Genomic DNA, 23962 nt, shown 5'->3' on the forward strand with positions numbered 1-23962 from the left:
GCGTTATGGATGTGACAGAAAAAGTATCACTTTTCTTGGGTGACTGTACATTTTTATCAAACTCTGTGAAATTGTAAACCTAATGTCGAAATGGAGATATCCATTTGATAGAGGGGTCCAAGGTGAATATTAAAAAATCTTTGTTTAAAATATTTTGTATTTCATGCAGAGTTTCGGAAGGAAAAGTCAGCGTTATGGATGTGACGAAATTCCGTTATGGATGTGACGCGTCTGAAATAGACATGGCATATGTTTAGAAAATCAGCAATTTAACCACCATAACCCTTTGAAAAACTCTCTAAATATCAGCTAAAACTATCAAAGTTCTTAAATATTATTTAGGATGGCTATTGTTTTGCTGTTTTGTGGATTTTAGCATACATTTCTGTGGCTTGTGGCAATAATATAGAATTGTACATGATCAAAGTTGATTTTAGCTTGGGTTTTACATTATAAGAAAGAAAGACTGACAGTGACACATTAGGTTGGTTACAAATTGGTTCAACTTATTCACATCTGTAAAATACAGGCCTAGGTGATATCTCTGGGAGTGGTTTTGATGTATTACATGTTGCTTTATTTTTGCATGGTGAGGTTGACATTTACATGGAATTGCCCATTAACAACCTTGTACTTTCATAATTTCATGAAGGTGCGCTCGCCTTCTGACATCAACTTCTCTCACAATTTTTGGATGAATTTCTCGAAGCTTGGCAAAAGGCCTTGTTATATGATGGTTATATGGCCTCAATTTGGCCTTGATCTATTTTTTTTTTTCGTTTCCGTTTCCGGTTGAGAGTACGTCGTGCGCATTCTGGTTGCCGCTTCTCACCAGAGCTTTTTAAATTTTATTTTTATTTTCTTTCTTTTTCAATGTATTTTTTTTCTGTGTGTTTGTGTAGTTTGATGTTTGTTTGAGTGTTTGTCCACCGGTTGTGGTGTAGCTCCGGACCCAGTTTTGGGCGTCGGTTCCCTCCAGGCCTTGGTTCGCTGTGGGTGATGCCTGTGCTCCCAGCTGTAGACCGCAGTGAGCTCGTTGCTCATTTTACATCGTGGTTGTTCAGCGCTCTGCGCTTTAACGCTTGGCGTGATGTTCCGAGTGATAATGCTCGGTGGCGTCGCAGCAGCTGTGCAGGCGTTTTGGGACACACCAGCGCTCTGCGTGGTGGAGCTTCTCTGCTCGCTTTGTGGATCCACGGCGTGGTGTTCGAGCGATGTGGCTGGTGGCGTCACGGCGGCTGTGCTGGAGATGTGGGACTCGTTTTCATGCGCCTTTTGGTGGGACTGTGGCTGCTACACCATGGGAATTACATCCTGACCCCTACTTGGTGGACTTTTTTTATTATTTATTAATTTATTTTTTTTTATTCTTATTTTTTTCCTTTTTTTTTCCTTTGTTTATAATTGTAAAGCGTCCTTGGGTTTCTTGAAAGGCGCTATATAAATTCAACTTATTATTATTATTATTATTGCGATTTAATTTCATTTGTGAACATTTTCCCAGAGTTGTGACCCTTGATTAAATAACTTGTACTTTGACAATTTCATGAGGGTGTACGTTCTTCTGAAATCAACTCCTCTCACAATTTGTGGAGGAATTTCACCAAACTTGGCAAAAGGCTTTGTTATATGACAGTTATACACATATTGAAATTTCGTTTAATTTGGGCAAATTTTACCAGAGTTATGCCCTTGATTATTAATTTCATCAAGGTGTGCTTGCTTTCTAAAATCAGCTTCCCTCACAAGTTTATCCCCCGCTGGCTGAACGACTTGAATGGGGATTATGTTGCGGCGATGTCCGTCCATCCATCCAGGGAAGGGCGCTCACCTTCTGAAATCAACTCCTTTCACAATTTTTGGAGGAATTTCACCAAACTTGACAGAATTCTTTGTTACATCTCGGTAATCCGCATATTGCAGTTTCATTCAGTTCAGTCACATTTTACCAGATTATGGCATAGTTCCCAGCAGGGGATATTGTGCTCTCCAAGCACTCTTGTAATTAATAGTTATAGTCCGCTGGTATATACATCATAAGGGGGAGATAACTCTCTCACTGCACTGTGCCATATTGACCACATTGAAAACTGCGAAAATCTGGTGTCACTCGTGTAACCTGGACACTAATTTTTGAGCCAAAAGACTTATAAGTATGGTCATAGTCATGATTTCTCATAGGGAAATAATAATAAAGGAACTCTTCTTAATAGAGAGAAAATAATTTCATATATCATGCAGAAAAAAAAATTTTAAATGCATAAATTGGCTTCAACCGTTTTAACAAAATTTCATCTACATGTTACCCAGGAAAAACTATTGGAGCCGGAGTATAACCCTGATAACACACTAAACTGTACCTCGTAAGGTTGTTGTTGTTTAACCCGAGAAATAAAAAAGAATTTTATTCTATTCATAAAATATTTATGAATTGAAACTACAGGAGTCAGTGGTGCATAACGCGTCTAACATGGTGGTAATTTCGTTGGACAGACTACGACTTTCACCCGCCTCGCCACCATTACATGCATCCCGGATGTCTTGAGCAGTGACATCACATTGCAGGAGTGTGTCTGGAGATCTGCATGACCTTCAGTCTTAACACTTCCAAGTAGGAATTAGCGGACACCTGTTTCTCGCGTAACTGCTAGACGGAGGGTTATAACCATGCGTTTAAATCCAAATGAAAGAAATTTATCAGAATTTTTTTTGCCCAAAAACTCGATAGCAGTCAGATTTATATCTATTTAACACACACACACACGTGCCCAGCTTATTACCTCGCCCAGGACAGAGTCCACCGGGGGTGAGGTTTTTTTTTTTGTTAGCAACATTACGGGAAAACGACCAATTTTCATGAAACTTTCAGGATAGATGGGCATTGGTCTCAAATTGAACCGCCACCATTTTGAGGGTCATCCGGTCAAGGTCACCAAAAAGGTCAAAATCTTTTTTTTTCGAGATATCTTCATTCAGGGCGGCACGGTGGTGTAGTGGTTAGCGCTGTCGCCTCACAGCAAGAAGGTCCCGGGTTCGAGCCCCGGGGCCGGCGAGGGCCTTTCTGTGTGGAGTTTGCATGTTCTCCCCGTGTCCGCGTGGGTTTCCTCCGGGTGCTCCGGTTTCCCCCACAGTCCAAAGACATGCAGGTTAGGTTAACTGGTGACTCTAAATTGACCGTAGGTGTGAATGTAAGTGTGAATGTTTGTCTGTGTCTATGTGTCAGCCCTGTGATGACCTGGCGACTTGTCCAGGGTGTACCCCGCCTTTCGCCCATAGTCAGCTGGGATAGGCTCCAGCTTGCCTGCGACCCTGTAGAAGGATAAAGCGGCTAGAGATAATGAGATGAGATGAGATATCTTCATTCATATTCATCATATTTACTTCAAACCAATTCCAAAATGTTCATTTTTCAATTCTGCTTCCAATGATGTGCTACGTGACGGGGTATCTCTCGTAGTTTTCTTTCAAACTTTCATTTGTTTGTTTGTGCGTCTGTCTGTTAATAATCTAGCGTCTAGACGGTTACACCAATTGACTTCAAATTTTCACGGTAGGTGGGCAATGGTCCATAGATTACCTGATTTAAATTTGGGGGGTAATCAGGCCAAGGTGAACGGAAAGGTCAACCTTTTGGTCAACATAACATTTTCCATTATAGCTGAAAAACGGTTGCCGTTAGACAGCTGTTTACTATGATGAGCATATAGGAACTCCCATATGACCTTTCATTTGGCACCATGATCTTTGACCTTGAGCAACCTTGAAAGGTCAAACTCAAGGTCATGGATTTTCAGAGGGCTGTAACTTAAACGGTTGATGGTAGACAGATGTTTACCATTATCAACTTGTACAGGTAGGAAGTGCCATACGGGCTTTCATTTGGCACCATGATCTTTGACCTTGAGTGACCCTGAAAGGTCAAACTGAAGGTCATGGGTTTTCAAAGGGCTATAACTTTTAAAATGGTTCATGATAGCCAGATGTTTAGCATTATCAACATATAAGAAGTCCCATATGGGCTTTCAGTTGCTGCCATGACCTTTGACCTAGAATGATTCTGAAATATCAAACTCAAGGAGCTTTTTTATTTTATTTTCTCTCCTTTTTTATTTTTTATTTTTTCTGTGTGTTTGTGTTGTTTGATGTTTGTTTGAGTGTTTTGTCCGCCAGTTGTGGTGTAGCTCCAGACCCAGTTTTGGGCGTCGGTTCCCTCCAGGCCTTGGTTCGCTGTGGGTGATGCCTGCGCTCCCAGCTGTGGACTGCAGTGAGCTCGTTGCTCATTTTAACATCGTGGTTGCCCAGCGCTCTGTGCTTTAGTGCTTGGTGTGATATTCTGAGCGATGTTGCTCGGTGGCATCGCAGCGGCTGTTCAGGTGGTTTGGGACATACCAGCGCTCTGCGTGGCGGTGCTTCTGTGCTTGCTTTGTGGATCCATGGTGTGGTGTTCCAAGCGATGTTGCTGGTGGCGTCACGGTGGCTGTGCTGGCGGTGTGGGGCTTGTTTTCGTGCGCCTTTTGGTGGGACTGTGGCTGCTACACCACTGGAATGACATCCTGACCTCTATTTGGTGGACTTATTTTTATTTTTTTTCCTGCCTATAATTGCAAAGCGACCTTGGGCTTTCAGAAAGGCGCTATATAAATTGAACCTATTATCAAGGTCATGGATTTTCATAGGACTATAGCCTGACAGCTGATGACTGAGAAATATTACCATTATCAACATATAGGTATAAAATAGGCGAGGTTTGTTTTGCCTGGCAGCACTTGTTTAAATTTAATTTTAAAAATAGCCTTTTAAACACTATCTGAACGATCGTAACTTAGATGGGCAGAGGATGTTGCATGCGTGACGCGATTTTTGATCACGTGGATTTGGGAAGAGTTACAATGGAAATATTTTTCCATGTTTAAATTTGAATTTAAGCCTTTCTTTCCATCAGTACACTAGAGTCAAATTTTAATTTTATCTCATTAGAGCGACACTGGATTGAAATACCAGCACCAATTTCGTCACAAAACGGGTCTCCAAAACCGCGCATTATTTGATGAAGACATTTAAATTTTTTTTTAAATCAAACAAGATACCTTGCTCATTTTATCAATGCTATCTAACAGACGTCCATTGAGCACAAAAATACATTTGGTTTGAATTTCTATTTATTCTCATTCATGCTACACGACCACAAACCCAGGATATAGCATTTGTAAGCCCTTATCATCGAAAGAGCTCCATCTCCTTACGTACATTCCATCCACTTATCATATGGTGACGCATATCAGGTCAGAACACTCCGCGATAGCACATACAAATAATAAGAATCAGCATAAAGAGAATAAAACGGTGAGAATGTAAAGGAAACTCAAATAATTCCATATTGGTCATGTGGACCCAAACCATATCAGGGGGAAAAAAAAAAGTCTCCCATAACTTAATAGAGCTATCAGTTTTTCCTTTAATTGGTCCTAGATCTGTTTATAACCATTTTTTCCTCTGTCTCTCTGTGCAGGCCATCCTGGCGTGTATAAACTTGACCAGTTTGCGTCAAATGTTCTTGCAGTTTCACGACCTACCAGATCTGTGGCGGGTTAGCAAGATCGACTTTGTAAGACTTGCATCACCACGAGATGATGTCCATGCCAGTAAACATGTATCTACAGTATATATGAACTCTCAGAATGTGTGTGCAGGTGGTGTGGATGGTGACCTGGCTTTCGGTGGTTGTCCTAAACGTGGATTTGGGTCTGGCCATCGGAGTGGTTTTTTCCATGATGACGATCGTTTGTCGCACACAGAGGTGAGTACCGTTACTATTAGAGCTGGGACTTGAGCTCAGCCAAAACTTAGCCACACACCAAAAGGCAACAGGGTAAAGGATTTTGTAAGGGATTAGCGGCAGGCTGCCAGGGCGCACCGTTGTGTGTAGCTGTCAATGTTGATTTTAAAAGTAATTAAGTAAATTACACAGGGAAATGAATACTTAAGTCTGAGTGAAGTGCGTGTGTGGAAGAAGAGTCTGGAGACAGAAATCTTAGTTTCTCGGTCTTTAGCCTGTGCCACTGGCTTGACTGCTTTATTAGCATTCGCTAACACTACTGATGAACGCTACACCGGCTGGAAGGTGACTTCACTGCTGCGCTGATGGTGTTGACTTGCAGTTAAGCTCGCGTTGGCCTTTGAGAATGTCTAGGGCGATACATTTTTGGCCCCTCCCACTATAAATCAAAATCTGATTGGTTAATTAATCTGTCACTTCCTACAACCCCGATTCCAAAAAGTTGGGACAAAGTGCAAATTGTAAGTAAAAACAGAATGCAATAATTTTACAAATCTCAAAAACTGATATTGTATTCACAATAGAACATAGACAACATATCAAATGTCGAAAGTGAGACATTTTGAAATTTCATGCCAAATATTGGCTCATTTGAAATTTCATGACAGCAACACATCTCAAAAAAGTTGGGACAGGGGCAATAAGAGGCTGGAAAAGTTAAAGGTACAAAAAAGGAACAGCTGGAGGACCAAATTGCAACTCATTAGGTCAATTGGCAATAGGTCATTAACATGACTGGGTATAAAAAGAGCATCTTGGAGTGGCAGCGGCTCTCAGAAGTAAAGATGGGAAGAGGATCACCAATCCCCCTAATTCTGCGCCGACAAATAGTGGAGCAATATCAGAAAGGAGTTCGACAGTGTAAAATTGCAAAGAGTTTGAACATATCATTTACAGTGCATAATGTCATCAAAAGATTCAGAGAATCTGGAAGAATGTCTGTGCATAAGGGTCAAGGACGGAAAACCATACTGGGTGCCCGTGATCTTCGGGCCCTTAGATGGCACTGCATCACATACAGGCATGCTTCTGTATTGGAAATCACAAAATGGGCTCAGGAATATTTCCAGAGAACATTATCTGTGAACACAATTCACCGTGCCATCCGCCGTTGCCAGCTAAAACTCTATAGTTCAAAGAAGAAGCCGTATCTAAACATGATCCAGAAGTGCAGACGTCTTCTCTGGGCCAAGGCTCATTTAAAATGGACTGTGGCAAAGTGGAAAACTGTTCTGTGGTCAGACGAATCAAAATTTGAAGTTCTTTATGGAAATCAGAGACGCCGTGTCATTCGGACTAAAGAGGAGAAGGACAACCCGAGTTGTTATCGGCGCTCAGTTCAGAAGCCTGCGTCTCTGATGGTATGGGTTTGCATTCGTGCGTGTGGCATGGGCAGCTTGCACATCTGGAAAGACACCATCAATGCTGAAAGGTATATCCAGGTTCTAGAGCAACATATGCTCCCATCCAGACGACGTCTCTTTCAGGGAAGACCTTGCATTTTCCAACATGACAATGCCAAACCACATACTGCATCAATTACAGCATCATGGCTGCATAGAAGAAGGGTCCGGGTACTGAACTGGCCAGCCTGCAGTCCAGATCTTTCACCCATAGAAAACATTTGGCGCATCATAAAACGGAAGATACGACAAAAAAGACCTAAGACAGTTGAGCAACTAGAATCCTACATTAGACAAGAATGGGTTAACATTCCTATCCCTAAACTTGAGCAACTTGTCTCCTCAGTCCCCAGACGTTTACAGACTGTTGTAAAGAGAAAAGGGGATGTCTCACAGTGGTAAACATGGCCTTGTCCCAACTTTTTTGAGATGTGTTGTTGTCATGAAATGTAAACTCACCTAATTTTTCTCTTTAAATGATACATTTTCTCAGTTTAAACATTTGATATGTCATCTATGTTCTATTCTGAATAAAATATGGAATTTTGAAACTTCCACATCATTGCATTCCGTTTTTATTTACAATTTCTACTTTGTCCCAACTTTTTTGGAATCGGGGTTGTACATAAACATACACTCCCATGGCGTTCTGTCCCGGCAATGAAGTCCTAACCAATGAGTGAGCAGCTCGAAACTCTTCTCAGCCTAGAGACAACAAACAAACAAATCTCATTGGATAACTCGATTTTGATGTTTTCAGGACAGTAACCCTTTCATTTCCGAAGCAAATGTGATAGAAAATGAGGCCGAATTAGAAGAGCATAATTATAATGAAAGAATGAAAGAAATTAAATATAACATTTGAAATGCTGATGTGTTTGGGCTTCTCTGAAGGCCTTGAAGGCCCTGACGGTTCCCTTCTGGTTGATTGACCTAAAGCACATTCTTACATTTATGGCATTTGGCAGATGGCTTTATCCAGAGCGACTTACAGAAGTGAAAATGTAATATACTAAGTTTATTCACGGTTTAAGGGCTTTGCTCAAAGGCCCAGCAGCTTGGCGATGCTGGGATCTGAACTCACCTTTTGAGTAGTAATTCAATGCCTTAACTGCCAAGCTACTAGTACAGATCTACTCGATACAAATACTTGTGTACCATATATACTTGGGGGAAGCCATGGCTGAATGGTTAGTGAAGCAGCTTTGGGGCCCAAAGGTCACCAGTTTGATTCCCTGGACCAGCAGGAATGGCTGAAGTGCCCTTGAGCAAGGCACCTAACCCCCAACTGCTCCCCAGGGTATGTCAAATACAATCAGTCGAGTTTCCTACAATACTATAAACTTTTTCTTTTGCAATTTTCCTAATCATAAGAAAGGACCGGGCGGCACAGTGGTGTAGTGGTTAGCGCTGTCGCCTCACAGCAAGAAGGTCCGGGTTCGAGCCCTGTGGCCGGCGAGGGCCTTTCTGTGCGGAGTTTGCATGTTCTCCCCGTGTCCACGTGGGTTTCCTCCGAGTGCTCCAGTTTCCCCCACAGTCCAAAGACATGCAGGTTAGGTTAACTGGTGACTCTAAATTGAGCGTAGGTGTGAATGTGAGTGTGAATGGTTGTCTGTGTCTGTGTCAGCCCTGTGATGACCTGGCGACTTGTCCAGGGTGTACCCCGCCTTTCGCCCGTAGTCAGCTGGGATAGGCTCCAGCTTGCCTGCGACCCTGTAGAACAGGATAAAGCGGCTAGAGATAATGAGATGAGATGAGAGGACCATTTTGCTCAGTCAGACTGTGAGCCTCTATTATTATTCACAATTAAGTTGCTATTCCTGTATAAGCAGTGGAAAAATCCCATGGATTATTCTGCTAATTTCAGAAACTTTCGTAAGATGTACAGGACCAGTTAGAGAGGACTTGTAGTGTTCACATTTGAGTTTTATAAGTATTATCAACAAATTAAATACATTTTAGCTCTGTCTAAGAGCTTCTTCACACTTCTTGATTTGTTATCCTTCTTGGCATCAGGAAACGACCGCGTCAGCTCTCCAACTAGAGCAGCCCTATTGAAAGCAAATATTGAGCACACGCAGTCATATTGCCAATGTAACAAGAAGCTTTCGCTACTATATTTATGCATTTATCACATATAATAATTGTGTTAACTATATTTTTAATTTAAACTACTTTTGCATGCCAAAGCTCAGGAGCAGTCTGGGAAAACTGAATTAATATGCATTGCAAACCTCATTCAAACCTAATTCAAAATGTCCCCCCCCCGAAGGATATTTAAGTTATTCCACAAAATCGAGTCGTACATGAGCTGATAGCCGACGAGGTGTGTAGCACCGAGTTGGCTATAAGCCACGTATGACGAGACTGAGTGGAATAACTGTTTTATTTTATCCACATTCACTGGATTTTGAGAAACGGAGCATTTTTATTTTTATTTTTTCCAAATTCGGTAAATAAAACTTTATACAAAACATCTGACAAAATCGTTTCCGCTTAGAATGTAAACAAACCGGCGAAATGACAGGAGTCATTTGTGAAAAATGTGACAATAATAATAATTCTTGGGGAAAAAAAACAAACATTCTTACGATGAAATACCTTCATTCCATATTTTGTTGCTTTTTAATTTTTTGGGGTTTTGTTTTCGAATCGAGTTTTTATTTCGTCCTCGGTTGGTTCAGCAACACGCTCCGCCATTCTGTTTTTCTCTACTTGCGGTATTCTTGGGTTTCACATGACGTCACATCTGCCTCATTAGTTATTCAAAACTTTAGCTGGTGGTCTACCAAAGCTCAGCTGACAAAGCGTTTGTACAGAGAAGGTGCATTGCTTGCATGAAAAATGCCTTCCGTTGTTTTAGGTTGTTCGAATCGATCAAACGAGTGAAACTGATAAAAGTTTCTTCAGGGTTCCCCGTGAACTAATAAAAAAGGGTGAACGAACACAATATTTCACAAAAAGATGTGGAGAAAGGTGGCTTTTGAACCTCTCACTGAAATCGAAGGGAGCCGAGTCGAAGCGTGCTCGAGTTTGCAGTGATCACTTGGTGAAAGGTTTGTATTTCCCTCTCAGCTACGTCCTTAGTGTTTTCCAAGTACTTTTCTTGCTATGTGTCGTTATTTTACGGTACTTTTTTAAGTCATGAAGCGCTAAAATCCCCAGCTGTTTCTTTGTTTCCTCCTCACAAAGTCCATATGCATGAAGGTCGCGACAAAATTCTTCCCCAGCCGTACAGTTACAATGCACCGTGATCACTTCTCCGTCTTGTTTAACTCAGATCCAGGTCTTTAAAGGGGTTTCTGATGATCTTTGTGAATGATTTAGCTGAGAGATAAGAGCCAACACAAGTGAGAATCAAGCCAACTGTTTGTTTACACTTCAACTTGCAGCACTTCGTTGTAAAGACGCAAACGAAAAGCTTAAAAATGACCCATACTTACACGGGCAAAAACAATCCAGGATTCATTCGGCAGTGACTTGATCCCGAGGTCCTTTACCCAGCCACATACAAAAAAGTCGTAAGCCTCTATACTCTTCCACGCTTTCATCTGTTTTGCGGTGTAGAAGGACGTCTGCAACACCATATAGTTCGAGATGTCGGGGAACTCGACTGAAGGGTAGTTTTCAAGATCGTATGACAAATCCTTCTTTCCCAGACTGTAGAGGTCGATTCCATTGCACACAGCAATCTTCTGAATATATCTAAAGCCAGCAGTGGCTTCTAGATTACGAGCGTACTCTGATAAGTTATCGCTGGTTGTTTGCACTACGGCAGCCGTTTAGACCACCAGCTATTTCACTTCCGGTAAAACCGCTAAGAAAAGTCACGTGACTGAAACCCAGCAATATGAGCTGATAGCCTAGTAGTAGAGTAGCCAATCAGAGCGCACGATTGCTCATATCCAGTGAACGTGGATAGAATAAAAACAGTTACATAGCCATAAGGAGATGAAGTTTATAAAGTAAAGATATAAATATTCACTTGAACTCTTCCTCAACTCTTTCTCCAGAACTAACTGCACAGTGTTGGGAAGAGCCTCGAATACAGAGATCTATCGGTCCATCAACCATCACAGTAAGGTAATTTAACCTGACAAACTCATAGCAAATGTCTTTTCTGCAAACTGTACTGCATGCCTTCACACTCTTGGTAAAGAAATTTAAATTGGGCCACATGATGGGTAAGGAATAAAACACGACGAGCATGCTGTTATAGGAAAATAATCAACAGCGAGGGTGATCATTTTCTGATAACAGCATGTTGAGAAGTGTTTTATTTTATTTATCATCCACGGTAATTTGCCAGCAGTTACAGGTTTTATTAGTTAATGAATAACATGCCATACTTTTTTTTTTTTATTATTGCTGTGTTTAATGTTAATTACATTACAAGCATTTTAGCAGACGCTCTTATCAAGAGCAATATACATACAACATGGGTGCCTTGCTCAAGGGCACTTCAGCCATTCCTGCTGGTCCAGGGAATCGAACCAGTGACCTTTTGGTCCTAAAGCTGCTTCTCTAGCCATTAGGCCAAGTTGCTTAATGTTATTACTTATGTTATAGTAGGTATAAATAGTTGCACCCTCATCATCTCATCTCTAGCCGCTTTATCCTGTTCTACAGGGTCGCAGGCAAGCTGGAGCCTATCCCAGCTGACTACGGGCGAAAGGCGGGGTACACCCTGGACAAGTCGCCAGGTCATCACAGGGCTGACACATAGACACAGACAACCATTCACACTCACATTCACACCTACGCTCAATTTAGAGTCACCAGTTAAACTAACCTGCATGTCTTTGGACTGTGGGGGAAACCGGAGCACCCGGAGGAAACCCACGCGGACATGGGGAGAACATGCAAACTCCACACAGAAAGGCCCTCGCCGGCCACGGGGCTCGAACCCAGGACCTTCTTGCTGTGAGGTGACAGCGCTAACCACTACACCGCCGTGCCGCCTCCGCGCCCTCATCAGCCTAATTTTTTTTCTCGGTATTGAAATTAACAAGATTAAATTAAAAAAAAAAACCTCTTATCGGATTATATGGAGTGTCTGCCATACAGTTCCCTGTGAATGAGATGCTCGTATAGAAATAATAACATATTAGATTATAATGATATATTACAAACACTTTAAAATAGTCCTGTAACTTGTTTTGGTGTTGAAACCACTCTCGGAATTGTTTTTGACCAATCAGATATGAGAATTCAGCAGCATTCCGTATAATGCAGTAAAATATTGTGATAAAACATGTGATATAAACACTGCAACTCTCAGAATCTGATTGGACGTTTTGTTTTCCATTTTCTGTGTTAAGTAATTATTTTCAGCTTGTTTTGTCAAATCTGTAGAAAGGTGCACCACTATTGGACATGGGTTCAATACCCTTTACGCTTCTCCAGTTACGCTTGTTTGCTTCTTTTGTAAATCATGTTGGTTAAAGCTGTACTGCCTTTTGGATTTTTCAAGTGTGGGTCGTAAAAAAAATTTTCCCCGACACCTTTTTGTTTAGTGGACCGAAAGCTACTGAATTCGAATCACAGACTTGTTTTTTTTTAAATAGAAGAATTAATGAATTTATCTCCACATGGCCCTAAATTCGCCGCTCTTTTTTTCCTGCTTCACCATGACCCAATTTAAGATACATCACGTGGTGTGCTTTCCTCATTTGCGCAAGGCATTGTGGGATATGAATTTGAAACGGGAGAGAAAAATGGAGGACGTGAGTGTGCGAATGAAATGTGAAAGACCGACTACAGTAACAGAAAGCGAGAATAAAAGACGTTATGTTATATACGAAGGAAAGGAAACGCAGGACCAAACTAATAAATATCGGCGCTCAGCGAGCACCTCGGTGTGATCAGCTGTTCGTTTAGTGACAGAATGATGGAACTGTCAGTGCACGTGCAAAGGTAAACCTGTAGATGGCAGTAATGCAACACTGTGGATGCCAGCTGCTGTAGAGTAAAACCCAAAAGAAGAAGAAGGTGGTAAACCTGCGCATGCGCATACAGACTTCCTCTGTCTGCTTGACTGCGCGAAGCAAGTGATTTCATGTGCATTATTTGCTTGGGAATCCCCTCAAATTAAATAACTTCCTAGCTACAGAATGGCCTTTTTTTTTTTTTTTTTAGCTATTACAGAAATAAACACATCATAACGACCAAATTTCAGAGGGAACTAAATTTCACCGGTTTTATGAAATCGAAAGGCCATTAAATTGGCAAATGAATAAAAGCAGTTTGTTAAGAGGACACGGGTAGTTCTGTATTCATGTCAGAGTTCTTTGCTACTAATCTTTCTTTTTTTTGGTATCATAGTGCTATGAAGTCCCCGGAGTGAAGATTCTGACCTATAACGGACCCATCTACTACGGAAACCGCAGTTTCTTTAAGGCAGATATAAACCGGCTACTTGGTTTCACACCTGAGCGTATCCGCAAACGTGAGAAGGCTAGGAAGGCGCTGGAAAAGAGGAAAAAAAAGTCCATCAATACTGTGGTCAGTTAGCACTCACTGCTTTCATCTACATTTAACAGTTATTCCACAAAATCGAGTCGTACATGAGCTGATAGCTATAAGCCGTGTATGATGAGATTGAGTGGAACAACTGTTTTATTCTATCCACATTCACTGGATTTGGAGAAACCGAGCATTTTTTTTTTTTTTTTTTTTCAAATTCATCTCATCTCATCTCATTATCTCTAGCCGCTTTATCCTTCTACAGGGTCGCAGGCAAGCTGGAGCCTATCCCAGCTGACTACGGGCGAAAGGCGGGGTACACCCTGGACAAGTCGCCAGGTCATCACAGGGCTGACACATAGACACAGACAACCATTCACACTCACACCTACGCTCAATTTAGAGTCACCAGTTAAGGCCAATTTATGCTGACAACGCAGTCCTCGCAGACGTTGTCGCAGATAGCGTCTGCGTAGCCCTCCCACCTTCGCAGACGCTCTGCGCGCACCTCCCAAAAATTGTGACCACTGCAGAAGCCTCGCAGACAGCGTCGCAGACAAGAGGGCTCTGATTGGTCCACTCTACATCCGCTGTACACGCACTTCCGCTTCCCTACTTTCCCGGTTTGGTTTGTTTTCACGACCGCCATTTTTAAAAACACGAGCGAAGATGGAGCAGCACGAAGAGCGGTTGATCGAGGAAATGAGGAAGTACGTACATCTATACGACTCCAGTTCTAGTCATTATAAGTAACCGGAGAATAAACACTCCACTAACCACACCCACCAACTACTCCTAGCGATTTCGCGACTTCGCGCCCCCTTGCGTTGTGGTGGTGAATAACATCGCGCACGCCTATTACTCCCCGCTCGACGATAAATTACAACTGTCTGCGAAAAGCTATCTGCGAAAGCCTTGTCGCAAGAGCATGCAGAGGCCTTTAACCTAACCTGCATGTCTTTGGACTGTGGGGGAAACCGGAGCACCCGGAGGAAACCCACGCGGACACGGGGAGAACATGCAAACTCCACACAGAAAGGCCCTCGCCGGCCACGGGGCTCGAACCCGGACCTTCTTGCTGTGAGGCGACAGCGCTAACCACTACACCACCGTGCCGCCTTTTTGCAAATTCGATAAATTAAAAACTTTACACAAAACGTCCGACAAAATAATTTCCGCTTAGAATGTAAACAAACCAGCGAAATGACAGGAGCAATTTGTGAAAAGTGCGATAATAATAATTTTTGAAAAAAAAAACCCAAAACACATATACGTTCTTACCATCAAATAGTCCTTCCATATTTTGTTGCTTTTTTTGTTTTCGAATCGAGTTTTTATTTCGTCCTTGGTTGGTTCAGCAACACGCTCCGCCATTCTGTTTTTCTCTACTCACAGTATACGAGCTGATATCTTGCGCTACGTTCACACTGCAAGGCTTAATGCTCAATTCCGATTTTTTTGTGAAATCCGATTTTTTTGTGAGGTCGTTCACATTAACAAATATATGCGACTTGTATGTGATCCTCAGTATGAACGAAAAGCGACCTAAAAGTGTTCCGCATGCGCATTGCAAGATACGACGACGTCACACGCAGTGAGCATGGCCAGTGTTTACGGAAGTAAAACCGCCCGGTTGCGGTATGACCCATCCAATCTAGCTTGAATAGCTGCATCCCCCCCAAATGGAAATCAGCTCCCTAACCTCTGCGTCCTTCCATTGAGAAGATTCAGAACCTTCACAGCCCGAAGCGTCCCTCGCATTGATGTCATGCGCAGGGGCGCAGATACGTTTTTTGAACTGGGGGGGACAAAAAACTGGGGGGGGACAAAGCTGCCAGCAAACCAACCCCAACCCCGATATGCCTGTCAAACTTGTTGTGGGTTACCATAGCAACCAAGCTCGAGCTCGCAACCTGTGCAGTCTGCGCAGCTCAACCAACCGAATATCAGTCTTTGTTTTGTTTTATGTGAATTGTTGCAACTATGTATACACTGCTGTGCACCTCAATAAACCGAATGGTAATTAGTCTTTTGATTTTTCCGTGAGGTTTGCCTTATACAAAGAAAGACAGCATAGACGTTTTTTCCTCCCTATAAGTGGGGGGGACCAAGCGAGGTGAATTTAAATCTGCGTGGGACGAGTCCCCCCCTCTATCTGCGCCCGTGATTATGCGCCATGTTGTTGTAACTTTTTTTTGAGAGACCCGCCGCCTACTTCAGCGCAGAATAGTGACGTTTGTGGCTTGTTGATGACGTGTAAGTCGGATGAATGCGACCTGGCGGTTCAGACTGAAGTCGCATATGAAAAGAGCGGATAGGAATCGGAATTAGGACCACATATCCAAACGGCCTGGATCGGATTTGAAAAAATCGGATCTGTGTCGTTCATATTGTCAATAAAAGATCGGATACAGGTCACATATGGGCGAAAAGATCGGATTTGAGTCACTTCAGCCTGCAGTGTGAACGTAGCCTTAGTCGTAGAGTAGCCAATCAGAGGGCGTGATTTCTCATATCCAGTGAATGTGGATAGAATAATACCACATACACAACCACTTTACAACTTCAACGCATTATTTATACTAATGCAGTAGTGAATGTTGTGTCGAGTTTCATCCTTTTTTTTTTTTTTTTCAGGACCAGGGACTAGCAAACACATCATTTTCCCCTGAGAATGACTTCCACAAATCAGGTAATTAATGATCATCAGGGAAATGCTGGGCTTTGATGTGTATTTTGTTATTTTTGATGCATATATATATATATATATATATATATTATTTATTTATTTATTTTGATTGGAATTACTGCAGAAATAGCAGAGAATGAGGTCCAGACCATACTCATCGATTGCAGCAGTGTTATTTTTGTGGATGTTGCTGGAGCCAAGCTCTTCATACAGGTACACCGGGTCACTCCGGCGTGTTCTGATTATTCGTTATTGCTGGTGAATTAAATTATGAGTACATGTTGCTCATGCTGTGTGTTGCTTGTTATAGATATGCATTGATTGTCAGAAGATGGGAGTGCAGATATTCTTGGCTAACTGTAATGGTAAGTGTGTGTGTGTGTGTGTGTGTGTGTGTGTGTGTGTGTGTGTGTGTGTGTGTGTGTGTTCTGTTTGTATCGTGTTTCATAACCATACCAAGTTCCATCTATTAAAAAAACACCTCATCACCCCATTTCTGACCCCAAAGTTGATTATTTCTAAGTGTATTATTCCACAGCAGTTGGTCAACTATTGCTTTTTTTAATGAATTAAAGTAAAACTTTTCACACTTGTTACCTGTTTATGATTAACAATTATTCACCGAAGGTGATATGAATATTGGTGAACGATGAGTGAGGAAAAAGTTGAGCTTGAGCCTGAAACGGAGAATTGTTTTAGTATAAATACACAGGTGCTGATTTTTTTTTTTTAAATCGTATTAAATTATTTATTTCAAACCTCTAAAGCAGCATGCAAATGTAATAAAGGTGCATACAGACTTGTGTCACTTTTCTATGCTGACTCACATAAAATCCTTTGTTTTGAAACGGATAAAATAAATCGCAATCCCACCTTACCTTTGAATAGTTTTAGACCAAACTTCATAGCATCGTTAGTGCTTTTAGGAACAGCGTTTTCTTTCATCGTGTGTAATTCTTCCTCACTTATCTTATTCTTCCTTATCGCTTATCTATCCTCACTTCCAAATTATCAAGAACAACTCAATTTTGTATCACTGCTATGCAGATGACACCCAAATTTATTTTGCTCTATCACCTTATGATTATGCCCCCCTTGAATGTCTCTACCAGTGTATCAACCAAATCAACAACTGGATGTCAGAAAATTTTCTCCAGCTGAACACAGATAAAACAGAAGTAATTCTATTTGGGAAAAAAGATGAAAGACTCAGGATTACCACTATTCTTGACACAAAGGGGATTAAAACAAAAGATATGGTTAAAAATCTTGGTGTTTTCATTGACAGCGAGCTAAACTTTGACAGTCACATGAAAGCAATCACTAAATCGTCATTTTATCACCTAAAAAATATTTCCAAACTAAGAGGACTTGTGTCAAAAAATGATCTGGAAAAACTTATACATGCCTTCATCTCTAGTAGGGTTGACTACTGCAATGGCCTTTTCACAGGCCTGCCAAAAAAGACCATCAAACGACTTCAGGTGATTCAAAATGCAGCGGCTAGGGTTCTCACACGAACAAAAAGAACAGAGCACATTACTCCAATTCTAAGGTCCCTTCACTGGCTTCCAGTAAGCTACAGAATTGACTTTAAAGCATTGCTGCTGGTGTACAAATCTCTAAATGGTACAGGGCCCAATTACTTCTCTGATATGTTGCAGCGGCATAACCCAATCAGATCTACCAGATCGCAGCAGCAAAATTTACTGGTAAAACCTGTTGTTAAAACAAAGTCAGTGCGTTTACATGCACATCCAAATCGAGCTACTGTCGGTAATCGAGCTAAGGGTCCCAGCAGGGGTGCCAGAGAAATCCAATCCTACATGCACACAAGGAAATCGAGCTATTGTGTGAGGTACATTGTGCACCCGAGCCACAGGTGGCGCTACATGCCCCATCGTGTTGGTACACTTCCGGTTGTCGTCATGAAGAAGAGCTATTCAAGAGTATAAACAAAGTTATCAGCAGTGTTGCCAGATACTGCTGATGTTTTCCAGCCCAAAACATGTTCAAACCCGCCAAAATGCACTTAAAACCGCTCAATCTGGCAACACTGGCAGTTCCGTGTTCACAAGTTCCGTGCTCAAGCTGTTAGGCTTGCTCTAACAGACTGTATGGCTACAAACTGTCCTGCGCAGACCACTGTTTTGTAAGACAACTTATTTTGCACAATTGTATATTTTTCTAAAGTCCATTTTTTGCTTACAAAAAAGTTTTTTTTTGCTTACAATTTAACTTATGTCTTAATAAACACACAAAAAGTTCAATTGTTTTGTTTTTGACATTCTTCAGATGTTGGACATATATACACACACACAAATACAATGACTTGTTTATGTACACAATTCAGGCGGCACGGTGGTGTAGTGGTTAGCGCTGTCGCCTCACAGCAAGAAGGTCCGGGTTCGAGCCCCGTGGCCGGCGAGGGCCTTTCTGTGTGGAGTTTGCATGTTCTCCCCGTGTCCGTGTGGGTTTCCTCCGGGTGCTCCGGTTTCCCCCACAGTCCAAAGACATGCAGGTTAGGTTAACTGGTGACTCTAAATTGACCGTAGGTGTGAATGTGAGTGTGAATGGTTGTCTGTGTCTATGTGTCAGCCCTGTGATGACCTGGCGACTTGTCCAGGGTGTACCCCGCCTTTCGCCCGTAGTCAGCTGGGATAGGCTCCAGCTTGCCTGTGACCCTGTAGAAGGATAAAGCGGCTAGAGATAATGAGATGAGATGTACACAATTCACAGCTATGCAACAGCTGTACAGATGTATTTGGTGATACAGTAAGTGAGCTAAATTTTAACAGTGCAAACAATGCCACAAAAAGAAAAGATTCATGCCGTTGTCATGATTCGTTGTCATGCCGACCGAGGCTGTTGTGTTTCCCGCTTGTGGTCTCGTCACTCGTCACTTCCTGAAGGGGCGGTGCTGAAGTAAGTAGCTCGACTACGTAGCTCAATAGGGTTTACATGCACTAAGTAGCTCGGCAGAAATCGCATAATCTAGGCCGCGTAGCTCGATTCCGAGAAATCAAGTTCGGTTCAATTTCAGCCGAATTAAGGTGTATACATGGCATTTTGAACTTTGATTTCAGTCGAGCAACGGCAGAAATTCGATTCTCTCTATGTGCATGTAAACGCACTGACTGTGGTGAAGCAGCTTTTAGCTACTATGCAGTACAGCTATGGAACCAATTCCCAGAGGACATCAAAAATGCTCCTGCTGTTGGCAGCTTCAAATCTAGACTAAATACCAAGCTGTTCTCAGATGCTTTCTGCTACTGATAAATATCGTCATCTTTACGTTTTAAACTTTACTTAACTTTTACAGTCCTTGCATGTTTTAAACTTTACTTAACTTTTATTCTGCTGTTTTTTACTGAACTTTTACTTCATTTTATTATTTTATTTCTACTATTGTTTAATTCTTATATTATTTTTATTTTTCTCTCTTCTTCCCCCTTTATTTTATGTAATTTTATTTTCTATTGTTTACTGTTTTGCCTTTACCTCTGTAAAGCACATTGAACTGCCACTGTGTATGAAATGCGCTATAGAAATAAACTTGCCTTGCCTCACTTACAGTGACGAAGCGATGAGCCGCCCTTTTGCTGAGTCACTCAAGGGGATTATCGAGAAATAGTCTGAATTTCTCGACCAATCAGTGCGCGCGATTTTCCTATAATAATCTCTGTATCTATACTAATTATGTTTAATGTATTAAAAAAAGTCCTCTGTCCTAAAGACTTAAAACTTGCAGCACGACTCGATACCTCTGACTGTGAGAAAGGAACGATAGCATATTACAGTGAGCACACTGTTGTCTGAGCTGCTGTTATAGAAAATTAATCAACAACTTCTGTGGTATAGTTACTGTATATTAGGTATATAACAATTCACTCTATTTAGGATTCGATTCCTGATATTTTTTTGGGGAGAAAAATAATATTACCAAAAATTGCAATATTTATTTATTTTTCTCTTCTTTCAACTTAAATATTCATTTTGTTAAATTAAAAAAAAATGTTCCTAATAACCAACAGTAATTATTTACAGACATTTTGTAAAAGTTGGAGTAAAATACCAGAGCGTCAGCGACGCAGGCGCTCACACGGCCGTACCATGAGAAACCGGACTCGTTTATAATTAGCTGAGTTGCTCTTCAAGAGAACCATAAAAACAATTTGATCTTCCAAACAAAACAATCCGAATCAATATCCACTGAAGACTCCGGGAGAGAGGAGCAGCGATTATTGTTGAATGGTGGCTGGATGACGAACGCCGTGTGATGACAACAGCTCATCACCCTACGGCTGGTGAGCTAACAATAGCATATTGACTAAAATACTCCTTTTATTAAAATTGAAAAATGTTAACAAATAGGCCTTTTTTTAATAAACTTTTTGTAGGAAAATTTGTTCTACTTCAATTTTCTTCTCTTTTCTTTAGCTTTCGGCAGCCTGTAAAAAGAGAGCGCTCCGATTTCTTGTTAAATTTATTATACCCCTGCTCCGAGGGAGGGGTTATACTGGTTTACCTCTGTTCGTCCAGCCGTATCTCCGTCTGTCCGAAACACCCTTTTTTCTCAGCAACCACAAATCATAGCCACTTCAGCTTGGGGTTCTATAGACCCTTTTCAGTCACGTGACCTTCGTAAACGCGACCGCCATTTTGGACATGTAGTGGACTTCGGCTCGAATCGGTTTGAATGCGAGGAAGGCGACAAACATAAAAGAAAAAGGAGCGAGATGCAGAAAACTGTATTGACTAGTTTACTGTAATTATGATCTGGCAGCTATTTACACCGGATCCAGTGTAAATGGCTGCCGGAGCCAACGTCTGAGCTTGCCGGAGCGCGCGCCGGCCGGCCGCGAGCTAGCGCGCTCCGGAACCTCGGACGTTGGCTCCGGCAGCTATTTACACTGGATCCGGTGTAAATAGCTGCCAGATCATAATTACAGTAAACTAGAATGGAATGTTAACAGCAATGTAATGCCTTTTCTGGCTAATTTTATTCGTTTTACCTCCAACAAAGTGGTCACTACACAAGCGTTGGTATGCCGCTATCCATCTTCTCCGTCGGTCAGCATCTACCGGGATCCGATAAAATGATAACCCTTGCCTTGTTTGTTGATGGTTACTACATCCAGGCGCACAACAATATAGTGGCATGATGGAAGTCTTGCTGAAAATGAACACTTTCTTTGCTGCCGTTCCTCAATGTTGGCTGTGGTAAACTACTGGTAGTACATGTCCAAAATGGCGGCCGCGTTTGTCGTGACGTCACGTGAAAAGGGTCCATACCGTGTGTACCGTTTTCAGGTCTGTCGCACATCGACTTCCTGTTTACCGACTGAATGTATTTACGAAACCTATAGGGTGGATTTTGACGCCATTTCAAAAAGCAAAATGCTATTTCAAAATGACAGTTTCCCAGGATGCTATTTGAAATCCCTGAGGAGAGACACGGCTCTTTACTTACTTGTTTCAGGGTTCATTATTTGTTGAAGTCAACATTCATAATAAGTGTCCTATTCCTTCGATTGCTTGCGTTCTGATATAAGCGAGAGCGGGGGGATACGGAAGTGAGCAGTAGCTCACAGTTGATCTTGTTTGTACAATCACAGAACAGCTCTTTGTCATATTTTTAGATCTTTTTTGTGTCTGTTTCCGCAATATTAGAGCTGTGTTACTTCCGCCTCGGGTTCTGCTGTCCAAACAGCGCACTTACAGCTAGGAAAAACTAAGATTACACAGTTTGATAAAATCCCGATTCATTTTTTAAATGTTATTGATTTCTAATTGTCATAAATATGTATGAGTATTTATCGTTGTACCGTATATACGCCAAATTACACCAGTGTAAGCCTGGAACCTCGAATGAAGGCATTTAACAGAGCAGGTTAATCTTCTGTTTTTCTAGAGAGCGTCCTGGAGATTCTTACAGCGAGTGGCCTGATGAGCTACATGAACCCGCAGCACATCTTCGTCACAGTCCACGATGCTGTTGTCTACATCCAGCAGCAAAGGGTATAGTGACTCGTCCTTAGAACTTTTGTGTGTCGTAACGTGACTTTGTGCTGACTGTTATTGCTTTCTGGTTCACAGGAGAAGCCTGCTTCAGAAAACACAGCAATTTGGTTGTGAATATCCAAGAGCGGCCTTTATTTAAAAAAAAATCCTTTCGTTAGTTATTCCAAACGATGGGCATAGACACAGCTGCTACCAGACCAAAAATCTTTTCGACTGGATTTTCCCATGTTTGTCGGAGAGTCACAGGACAGGTGATGGTTTATTCAGAGCGGGCCGTGTCACTTCCACCACTGTGGTCACTAATGAAGCTTGCACTTCTGATGAAGCACACAATTACTGTACAAACACAGATGGGTTAAGGTTCACGTGCACAAAAAATATGCTCACATAGAATAGACAGTCTCTCTCTCTCTCTCTTTTCTGTATTTAGGAGTTTATGGGAAGAATGAGATCAATAATTACTCCTCCTTTAATCATGTTATTTCAGTATATTTGTACACTGCAAAACTTGTGACTATTCCCTAGAAGTATTTATTTATTTCCATTTTCTAGTATGATTTTTTTTAATTGAGTTTCTAATTTTTTTATAATCTCTCCTAAAGAAAGATGCACTGAATGGCCAAAATATATTTTAATAAATTGTGAAAATGCTCTTTACTACGAATGTTTGTTAGTTTTCTTGGAACTATGTGGACTATGAACACAATATTTATGAATCAGTATCAGGGCTATACCATATAACTATAAGCCCACACTCAAAACACGGATGAACAAATGTTTAACAATAAAGAAGTGACTTTATTTTAAAATGTTCCATTTTTGTCATGTTAAAATAAAAATTGGGGAAAAAAAAAGCACCGTATTTTGCTCATACAGCCTTTCCTTTCTACATTACTTGAAATTTGGGTGAGACAGATAGACATCTTGGTGTGCGTGTGTGTGTGTGTGTGTGTGTGTAGTTCAGAAACTGCCAATTCAACCTTTCGATGAAAACTGAATAATGTTGCAAGTTTGTCGTAATGGCAGAAATCAACATGCAGCCCATGTGCCCTTCGAAAATAAGATTAAAGCTAGACGGCCTTTCGATTTCATAAAATTGGTGAAATTTAATTCCCTCTGAAATGTGGTCATCGTGATACAGTGGTGCTTGAAAGTTTGTGAACCCTTTAGAATTTTCTATATTTCTGCATAAATGTGACCTAAAACATCATCAGATTTTCACACAAGTCCTAAAAGTAGATAAAGAGAACCCAGTTAAACAAATGAGACAAAAATATTATACGTGGTCATTTATTTATTGAGGAAAATGATCCAATATTACATATCTGTGAGTGGCAAAAGTATGTGAACCTTTGCTTTCAGTATCTGGTGTGACCCCCTTGTGCAGCAATAACTGCAACTAAACGTTTGCGGTAACTGTTGATCAGTCCTGCACACCGGCTTGGAGGAATTTTAGCCCGTTCCTCCGTACAGAACAGCTTCAACTCTGGGATGTTGGTGGGTTTCCTCACATGAACTGCTCGCTTCAGGTCCTTCCACAGCATT

The 23962-nt window shown here is 41.5% G+C and overlaps 1 protein-coding gene across 1 annotated transcript in view; it reads left to right on the forward strand.

Annotated features, from left to right (window-relative positions):
* Window positions 1-22886, forward strand: part of slc26a10 (solute carrier family 26 member 10) — a 45374-nt gene extending 22488 nt beyond the window's left edge. Inside the window, exons 10-18 of the mRNA XM_060936998.1 lie at window positions 5510-5605; window positions 5691-5797; window positions 11253-11322; window positions 13564-13743; window positions 16342-16396; window positions 16518-16606; window positions 16704-16758; window positions 22308-22414; window positions 22493-22886. Of these exons, the coding sequence (XP_060792981.1) occupies window positions 5510-5605; window positions 5691-5797; window positions 11253-11322; window positions 13564-13743; window positions 16342-16396; window positions 16518-16606; window positions 16704-16758; window positions 22308-22414; window positions 22493-22531 (798 nt within the window). The 3' untranslated portion in view covers window positions 22532-22886. The remainder of the gene's footprint in view (window positions 1-5509; window positions 5606-5690; window positions 5798-11252; window positions 11323-13563; window positions 13744-16341; window positions 16397-16517; window positions 16607-16703; window positions 16759-22307; window positions 22415-22492) is intronic.
* Window positions 22887-23962: the final 1076 nt, after the last annotated feature.

The sequence above is a fragment of the Neoarius graeffei genome, chromosome 13 (genome assembly GCF_027579695.1).
Source record: "Neoarius graeffei isolate fNeoGra1 chromosome 13, fNeoGra1.pri, whole genome shotgun sequence".
Lineage (NCBI taxonomy): Eukaryota > Metazoa > Chordata > Actinopteri > Siluriformes > Ariidae > Neoarius > Neoarius graeffei.